Consider the following 9,629-nt stretch of genomic DNA (forward strand, 5'->3'; position numbering starts at 1 on the left):
CTACTACACCTAACAGCTCCACCACAATCACCTGTCGATTCTGCTTTATTTCTCTCTCTAATCGAAAGCTGTTAACTACTTTCCTTTCATTATCAGGCACTGTAAATGAACTCCTACCATCATAGCCACCTCTTTTGTCCCATATTCTACTATATGCATAATTAGCATCTTTGCATGCCAAAAGGTAAAGTCCTCTCATGCACTGTAAATACACAGGAATCTCACTCCCTAATTCACTATGTTTGTTTGCTTATAAGCAAATGAGTAATTCTATATGTCAAGGGATGTAGAATTACACATTTCAGTTTCAGGAAGACAGAGTAGCAGCAGGAGTATCAAGCGGTACCTAAGAGGAATCAAATTCGTTGACATGGCAGCAGCATGTCATGCTCAAGAAGATATGTTTTCAAGGAGTCTACAGAAGAGATACCATGGGCTTCTAACAGTTAGGACAAGAGCCATTAGAGGTAAAGGTGCTTGGTACTGGTTTTACCTAGAGCCCATTCTTCTCCAAAACCAAACCACAGGAACTGCTAAAGCACTTAAACTGCGGTGTGGCCTTTGTAATGCCCTTTTCTCTGCTTCCAATCCTTCTAGAACTGCAACTGAGCATCTCAAACGGGGAGCCTGTCCCAAATTCCGAAATCCTGAGACCAACTCTAGTGCCATTTTCCCCAAGTTCAGAAAGCACAGCCTGATGGCATTGCCAGAACCACCACTACCAATCAGCATGATACTTGCGCCTTCCTCCATTGACCCAATACTTTCTATTCCACCTAACAAGCCACAACTGACCCAAGCCCAAGTAGACACAGCTTTTCGTCTGCTTTCTGACTGGTTCTATGAGTCCTGTGGCTTTATCTCTTTCTCCACCCCTGACCACCCAAAGTTTAGGGCATTTCTTCACCATCTTGGCCTCCCTCAGGTTAATGCAAGATACATCTTTGGCAGAAATCTTGACACCAAGTATGCAGAGGCCAAGCTTGAATTTGAGGAGAAACTCCAGGATGCCATGTTTTTCCAGCTATCTACTAATGGCTGGAAGAAGGAATACCGGAGGAACAACTGTGCTGATGAAAGCACTTCTGTGAATGTCACCTTGAATCTTCCAAACGGTAGCAGTCTCTTTCACAAAGTCCTGTTCATTGGAACATGTAATCCCAGCTCAGATCACATTTTAGAATTAATACAGTCAACAATCAAGGAATTTTCTGGTGGGGATATGTTCCGGTGTGCTGGAATCATTGCTGATATTGGTAATGTTAACTGCAAAGCTCTACAGGACTTAGAGTTATGCCACCACTGGATGGTTAACCTCACATGCCAATCAAAAGCATTCCACAAGCTTCTCAAAGACTTCTTCAAAAAGCTTCCTATCTTCATCTCTACTGCATCCTTTTGCATGAAGCTAGCCAAAATTTTCAAATCCAACAACTTCACTGCAATAGATCTCTTTCTCCCTCACCATCAGAGTGGTTCCTCTGAAAGCATGTCTACTGCCCTTTCTGCCATTGAAAGTGTCTCCACGCTGTCTCACTTATTGAGTCAGACTTTCACTGAAGAAGCCATCGTCAAAGAGTCATTAAACAGGGAAATATTGGATGTGATTCAGGATTCAAAGTTTTGGGATGACCTAAACTCTGTAATTGTTCTAATAAAGCTAATAAAAACTGCAGTGCAGGAAATGGAAGAAGACAAACCACGTTTAGGCCGCTACCTACCCCTATGGAAAGAACTGAAGAGTAGAATCAAGGACTGGTGCAACAGTTTCAACATTGAAGAAAAATCAGTCATGGACTTGGTACACAGAAGGTTCTCTAAAAACTACCATCAAGCCTGGGCAGCAAGTTATGTTCTAGACCCTCTTTATCTGGTCGAAGACAGCAGTGGGAGGTATCTACCACCATTCATGTTCCTTTCTTCTGAGCAAGAAAAAGATGTAGTCAAAATTATAACAAGGTTGACACCAGAAGAGGATGCACACATTGCATTGATGGAGTTGATGAAATGGAGGACCCAGGGATTAAACACTGCTTATGCACAGGCAGTTCAGGCCAAAGAGAGAGATCCAGTTACTGGAAAGGTGAAAGTAGTGAACCCACATGGCAGTAGATTGGTGTGGGAGACTTGTCTTAGTGAATTCAGTGTGTTAAAAAAGGTTGCAGTAAGGTTGATTTTTCTTCAGGCAACAACAGGGGTTTCAAATAGGACAGAATCAACTTTAAGCTGGTTTTGTTCCAAAAGTCGATCAAAGAACATAATTGGAAGGTCACAGAAGTTGTTGTTTTTGTCTTCACACAGGAGGCTGAAGAGAAAAGGGTTCAAAGATGAACAAGGAAATGATTCAGAAATGTTTGCATGCAAGAAGGAAGAGAGTCTGAGTGAATGATTAGCATGTAGACCAGTTGGTAAAAAATGATCTTTATTGCCAGGGTATTCATCAAGTTTCAAACAAGTGATTGCTTGCCATTTCTTTTTCCTCTTTATATCTTTTGGTCCAGGAATGAGCTTTCACTTAGAAACATAAAGCTGCAAACTTGAACCTTAACAACATCAAGAGGTTCTGTTTCAACTTGTTTTGCATCCTTCACATATGTACTTTCCAGTATGATATTGTGTCCTCATCTTTCCATCAATAAACATCTAAAAATGTATAATTACCAAAGGAAAAATGCAAACTGAATTTTGCAAATGATTTCAAATCCCACTTCTCCCTTTACTTTGAACCGTGCATTCGGCCAAAGAACAAATGCACGGTGAGTAATTTGGCATAATCAAAGAATTTTGGATTTCTCTGAACACAAGCTGAACTACCTCTATTGGAGATGCAATCAGAAAGTCAGAGATAGATCATATTTGAAGTATCTGATATGGACTCGTTTTTTTTAATGTTCAATTTAAATATTTACAAATTCTATCCTCATAAGGAAAAAAGCAAATATAACCCCCAAAATGAAGATTCTTTACCTTGTATTGGTTCTGGTAACTGATTTTTTGATGGGAAAAGGACTCAATAACCTCATCTTAAAGCAGAAATCCAGAGCAACAGCAGAAAAAGCAAAGATAAAAAGATTCTCAGATACATAGACTGCACTATCAACAGCACGAGACAAGAAACTCCCAATATCTAATTCTAAAGGCGGTCCAGCTCCCAGTGCCCCTAAGCCTTCATTTTCAGATAAAAAGCAAATTCGTGAGATATCAATTATAAAACTGCAAACTCCTCTATAACTCAAACTAGGAACAAAAACATCACCTTTTTTTTATCCATAACTAAAATATTTTATATGTAAAATAACAATTACGATACTTGAAATATGCACTTCGAATCAATAAATCATTAATACCTTTGACAAAGCTAAAAGCTGCAGAAGTCCCAGTCTTAAGTTGAATGTTGTCCAAATCTCTACGTATAGTGTACCGAAATGTAACTCCAAACAAACTGCAACTAATGAAGGTGATTGCTAATGGAAGTATTAGCTGGGCACTGCTGCTAACCTGAGAAACGGAAATGGGAAGCCCTGCAATTGTTCCAACTATAGCAGATATAGATGCTGCTTTTATAGACTCCCACCTCTCTTCTCCTTTGTCAATTCCCTCATTTTCTTTGTCCTTAAAATTAACTGCAGACTCAAGGTCGTTCATGTTTATGGAAAGAGAGCGTTCAGCTTCTTCAACCATCGCTTTTGCTTCTAATATTTCCTTTTGGCATTCTGCAATCTTGAATAGGACCAAAAAGGAAACAAAGAAAATAAAAATGATAGAAGAAGAAGAAAATCAATATCTTAAGTACCCAGAAAAAAAAAAAAAAAAAGAAGAAGCAATAAACAGGCGGAATCGCCTAAGAATGAAGGAAAAAGTATGCAACACGTCATGATAGTTAGAGGACTAATCTGCCCCTCAAAAGTGTTTTCAGCATTACAGCGATATTAGTTCTGTGTGCATTCTTGCTCCCTCAAATGTACAGTCTCCAGTTGAAAATACACTAAACTGATCACATTCTCAAAGTGATCGGGTATTCAGACTATCAATTCCTCCTTTTTGAACAATAATAACGGATTCGCCTTGGCTTAATTTAGAGTTTGGGGGCCAAGGTTTCATTCACAATGTACGAAAGATTGAATTTCCCGCCATAATAATCTAACTAATGAAAAGACCAAGTAAAAGCAAAGTATAGAAGACCTCGGAAGCTCTACTCTCGAGTTGATTAACGTAATCTCTCAGTTGGGCAGCTTCTATCTGCTGTCTTTCGATCTCTGCAAGCTCCTTCCTTGCCATCTCAACTCTTTGGGATGCTTTATCCAAATCATCTAACAAAGCCCTATTTTCCTCTCTGTTCAACAGTTCCTCTACTCGCTTATCGACCATTCCAGATAGAGCGTTTTTCAAATTCCCTTCTGTTCTCTCTTCCGAGCTGCATTTCACAAGCAGTATTCGAGACAATGAAGAAGTTCTGTTCCTAAAGAAGGTTGGATAATAAATAGAACGTCGTTTTGCGAGAAGACTGTTAAGGCATGGAGAGCAGAACCAATTAGGATTGATTAGGGCTTCCATGGGTTTGGTACTTCGGTTGCAGAAATCGTGCAGGGAATGGATAACAGCGGCCACGGCAGAGTTGAAGTTGAACGACCAGATGAGTAAAGTGCATTTGCTGCTTATCCGGAGTCCAGCCGGCCACAGTGAATGAGGCTGAAATGGCTTCGACTTCGAGGTTGTTTGCATGATCGTGTTTCGCCACGTGGAATATGCAACCCGGTTTCCCAGGCTCAAAAATGCGTCCATGTTTTCGGTTTGGTCTGGGGTGCGGGGTGGAGCAAGTGAGCAATAAGACCCACTGCATGGCTCTCTTCACCTTGGCATTCATTTGGCACAACTGCACAAGTTTCGTGCAGGTGTCAAATCGGGCCGGGTTAGGTCGGCATGAGGCCAACCTTGATCCAATCCGAGGTTCTAAACCTCCAGCCCTACCCCTAACCCAACCGGAGTTTCAATCCGAGCTAATCAACCCTTTAACCCTAATCCAATCGACTTCGTCGTTCTTTCATTGTCTTAAAATCTCTCAAATTTCCTTTCTTTAGGGTGGATAAGTTGGTGAATCCTATGAAAATTAAATAAATTTGCGTTCATATCTAATATATATATATATTAAATGACGGTTTTAAGGTTATATCTCCCACCGCTTTTTTAAATTTAGATACATGATATTTTATGAAAAGTTGTTAAAGTTCACAACCACTATCAATATTCAGACAAGTGCATTTTTTTATAAAATTAGACACGACAATTTTTGAGAAATTCCCGCTAAAACTCACAACCCACTATCAGGTTACACTACAGCTTCCTACCATTTAGACACATGGTACTCTCATTTTTCTACAAAAGTAGACATGTGCCATTTTCCAAAAATTTGCGACTAAAGTCCACAACCCACTACCACCATTTTCAATTCATTCCTAAAAAAATATAAAAAATGCAAAAGGGGTTATCCACAACTACTTCTGCTAATATTCTATCAATCTCACTAAATCATTAACCCTCTACCACCATTTTCAATTAACCCTTTTGTGTTTTGGATTTAGAGGAGGAGGGAAAGTTGGTCAATGAGATTTTGGTCATATTGACCAAAGATACCTATATTTTTTTTTCTATATTTATGTAGGGTCCACAAAAAAATTATTTTCCTCTCTCATATGTAAATTGCCAACATTTCAATGAGACAAAATCATCCCTTTTAACTTTTAATGATGGATTTTTTATGACTAAAACAATCATTTTGAGAAATAAAAGAAATGTACTTATTTATTTATTGAGAAATACTTGTCCAAATAAATAACTTCCCGAAAAGAGAAACGGGACCTTAAATAATTAAGTTTCAACCATCACTTGATTCATTTGCCGTCTGTTTGACATTGATGTCGTTGCTCCAGAAAACGGTGATACATTAGTGCCACATCAGTAAAAACAATGCTCCAAGAAACGACAATATGTTTGGAACCGTTTTTCTATAAAAAAGCGGTGCTTCAAGCCATGTCTTGGAAATTGAGAATGCGTGGTTTGGAACAAGGCCAAATTTGACGTTTTCTCATATTGGAGCTCATTACTACCAATGAGGACATGATGTCGCTGTGACATGGACTTCCTATAATGGGTATCGGTGCTGAAAACATATATAGAGAACTGATACCAAACATAAGGTGTTGTTGTTTTAGGAAACGTCCTACTTAACAACAACATTTCAAAAAAATATAAAAAAAAATACATCGTTTTCTCAGAAAAACGGTGTTGTATCTACAACATCGATGCCAAACAGAGACAAGACTACATCAACTCCAGGCCCTTCATCAAACAGAGACAAGACTACGCCTTTCCCAAAATGTGCAACAACAACAACTCCTCCGTGATTAGGGGTGAACATTATTCGGTTAAAACTGAATAACTAAACCAAAAATTTCAGTTTCGGTATTTCAGTTTGGCTTTTTGGTTTTTGGTTAAATCGGTTCGATTTTTCTAGTTTTTGGCTATTTCAATTTTTGGTTTCGGTTTTTGAAATTAGAATTTTGGTTAACCAAATTAATCAAACTTTTTATTATTATATGTAATATATAATATATAATATATTGAAATTTGATTTCATAATATATTTTATAATATATAATATTATAGTAGAGTATATATTATTAAAATTTGGTTTTAACCGAAATAACTGAAAAACGAACAAAAAATTTTGGTTTCGATTATTTCGATTTTTTTAAATGTCGATTTAAGTTTTGGTTTTTATTTTTTTTAATTCGATTTTTAAAATTTTGATTTATTCAGTTTGGTTTTTAATCGAATAAACCGAATGCTCACCCCTATCTGTGATATTGAACTATAACTCCAAAGCCCATGTTTATGACTTTCAGTTGTTAATTTTTAACCACCCAAGCAGGGGAGGTTGTTAAGAAAGGTTTGATCTTCTTTGCTTAATTATTGGGTAAGAATACTGCCATACTATGATATGGATTCCGTTCATTCACTAAACGTTTGTACTTGATTTATTTGCAAAATCGAGAAAAGTAATAATGAAATCATTTATTGATATAACTAGGCACCATTAGACACCACATCATCATAACAGTGAATAAACTAATGCTTAATCATTGGAGGAAGCATTTGAAGCATTAAAATGAAGCTTTGCCCAGTGGTAGGCATTCACATGAATCCAGGCCACCTTTTGTGAGTCTATATGCATATGGATCAGCATGATGAGCTAAATGCATAAGTGGTGCCTATGTGGAAGTATTTATTGAAAAAATGTCTACAAGTAGAAACACCGCCTAAGTAAGCAGAAAGGCAAAGAATTTACTCTTCTATCACCCATCTAATTAACATGAGTAATATGATAGTTTTATTCTCGTGGTTAACACCGTTTAACATAAATAGTTTCAAGGGGTATTTGAAAGTTTGAAACTTTAGTTCTTTGTAGTTAAGCGGTTTTTCGAGTTTACTCTTTTTTTAGGGTAAATTATGTATATGTTTGGCATCGATGCTGCAGATGCAATAGAAAATGGTGCCTTTATTTTTGTTTGGAATTGTTGCTGCCAAGTAGGACGTTTCCTAGAACAATAACAATTTTTTTGTTTGGTACCAATGCTCCAGGAAACGTTTTCAGCACTGATACTCATTATCCAGTGCTACATCATTACTTTGTTGACAGCAATGAACAGCTCCAGGAAATGCCAAATTTAGCGTTGCTCCAAGCCATGGCTTCTCGATTTCCGAGACGTGGCTTGGAGCACCACTTTTTATGAAAAAACAATTCCAAACAAATGCCCATTTCTTGGAGCATCCTTTTTTCCAATGTGGCATTGATATGGTGCCATTACTTTAAGAAATGACAACGATGCCAAACAGATGCTATGAAAATATCCCTTCGATTTTTTGACAAATCATATAAATCAATGTTTTCAAATTGCCTTCGACCTAGACAATTAGACTGTCTGGCCCGAAAACCATGCAAGCAACTCTGGTTTCATTTTACTATGAACCTGATCGTTGACCAAAAACCGTTGATAAACAGCTCAACCAAATAAACAGCTCAAATAAATTAGAGGCTAGAGCTACCTAGAGATAAGCAGTTCACATGATTGTAGAGATAAACATTTCAACCAAATAACTTTTTAGGAATTTTTTGTTAAATGAATCTACAATGCTGAGCTGGCACCGCTCCTCTGAAACGCTACATCAATATCAAACACCATTTCTCAACTCGGGCAACCCCCTTGGCCTATCCAAAGGCCAACAAGCCAACAACCACGTCAGTCCCCTCAAATCATATAAGATTCAAAATAAAACCTAAATTTCTCAAATTTTATTATTTATTTGTTTTCCTTGAATAAAGGAAATATTAAAAATGCGCCATAAACAAACTCCTCAAAAAGACAAAATGGTGGATTTCAATTTAGCAAATTAGAAACTGTCAAAATTTAGCAAATTAGAAGCCCTAACGGTTTGAGTTCAGAAATAAAGCCCAAAGAAAACAGCTGGATAAACCTTAAATGTTCTTGTTAGCTTATCTAAACCGATCCTGATATTGAATTTTCAAAAGCAGCTGCTAAAACTCTTCAGCAGCAAGATGAAATTCAACCATATTTTCAGATGACATTCTGGAAAATCATTAAAGATTTACGAATCAAACTATTACTAAGAACAAAGGGTTTTGTTTTTTAACAGGAAAGAAGCGACGACTGACCTGAATATAAAAATTAACTTTAGATGTCTCACTCTTGAAGCATGTCAGATCTTGTTTAGTGTTGAACAATGTTGAAATTAAATGCAAGAGGTTAAGATTTAATCTGGTTATTTGAACTCTTTAGAGAGTTGATGGCTTGTGAACTGTTGGTTGGTACAGAGAAAATTGGATAAGACAATGCAACACTATTAGACCTATTCATGGGCCGGGTAGTCCGATCATGGCCTGGCCCGTTATTTTTTGGGCTTGGTTCAGACTTTCTCAAATAAGTCTAGTTCGTCCTGAGTCCGATCCAATACTATTACATATAATAAAAAAATATTTATGTTATATATAATATATATTTGTTTTTTAAATTATTAATAAATATTAATTTACTTTTAGAAAATACAAATTAGCTTATTGATTTATTAAATTATTACTAAATTAATATAATATTAGTTTACAAAAAAGCACATTAGAAATAATACATTTTGTGTACAGATAGGCTCCATGCTTTGGGTTTTATATAAGGGTCGGGATCAGATTCAAGATCTAGGCCTGATGATTGGGCCGGGCTCGAGCTTGGGCTTGCACATTTTTTGTTGATAAGGAGCCAAAGCCCAGCTCAACCCATGAACAAGTCTAAACACTACCTAGGTCTTATTTACACATCCAATAACTTTTTTATTTAAGGAATTGAAATAAATTTTCTTTTTTGGTATTTTAGTAAATGTACATACAAAGGGGTGGTAAAGTGATATTTTGAAAAGAATAATATATTATATCAACCTGTTTAGAAAGTCAAATGGAAAAGTGTATATTTTCTCAAAATTATTGGGGAGGTTTTTACTAAGATAAAAAATTAAGAGAGGTTTATATGATTGTTAGAAAATTTAAAGGAAGGTTTTATATTTTA

At 36.7% G+C, this 9,629-nt stretch overlaps 2 protein-coding genes across 2 annotated transcripts; one reads left to right on the forward strand and one right to left on the reverse strand.

Annotated features, from left to right (window-relative positions):
• The first annotated feature begins 274 nt into the window (after window positions 1-274).
• LOC148850045 (uncharacterized) lies at window positions 275-2,389 on the forward strand. Its single transcript, XM_088944147.1, has one exon. It carries the CDS (start codon window positions 275-277, stop codon window positions 2,387-2,389), a length of 2,115 nt encoding a protein of 704 aa, XP_088800273.1.
• Window positions 2,390-2,855: 466 nt separating this feature from the next.
• Window positions 2,856-5,026, reverse strand: LOC148850046 (homer protein). Its single transcript, XM_088947481.1, has 3 exons — window positions 4,183-5,026; window positions 3,348-3,720; window positions 2,856-3,166 (listed from the first exon to the last, which is right to left on the reverse strand). The coding sequence occupies exons 1-3, from the start codon at window positions 4,780-4,782 to the stop codon at window positions 2,964-2,966; spliced, it is 1,176 nt and encodes a 391-aa protein (XP_088803607.1). The 5' UTR covers window positions 4,783-5,026; the 3' UTR covers window positions 2,856-2,963.
• Window positions 5,027-9,629: the final 4,603 nt, after the last annotated feature.

This window comes from Nelumbo lutea, chromosome 5 (assembly GCF_056320005.1).
Source record: "Nelumbo lutea isolate HS-2025 chromosome 5, American lotus-T2T, whole genome shotgun sequence".
Lineage (NCBI taxonomy): Eukaryota > Viridiplantae > Streptophyta > Magnoliopsida > Proteales > Nelumbonaceae > Nelumbo > Nelumbo lutea.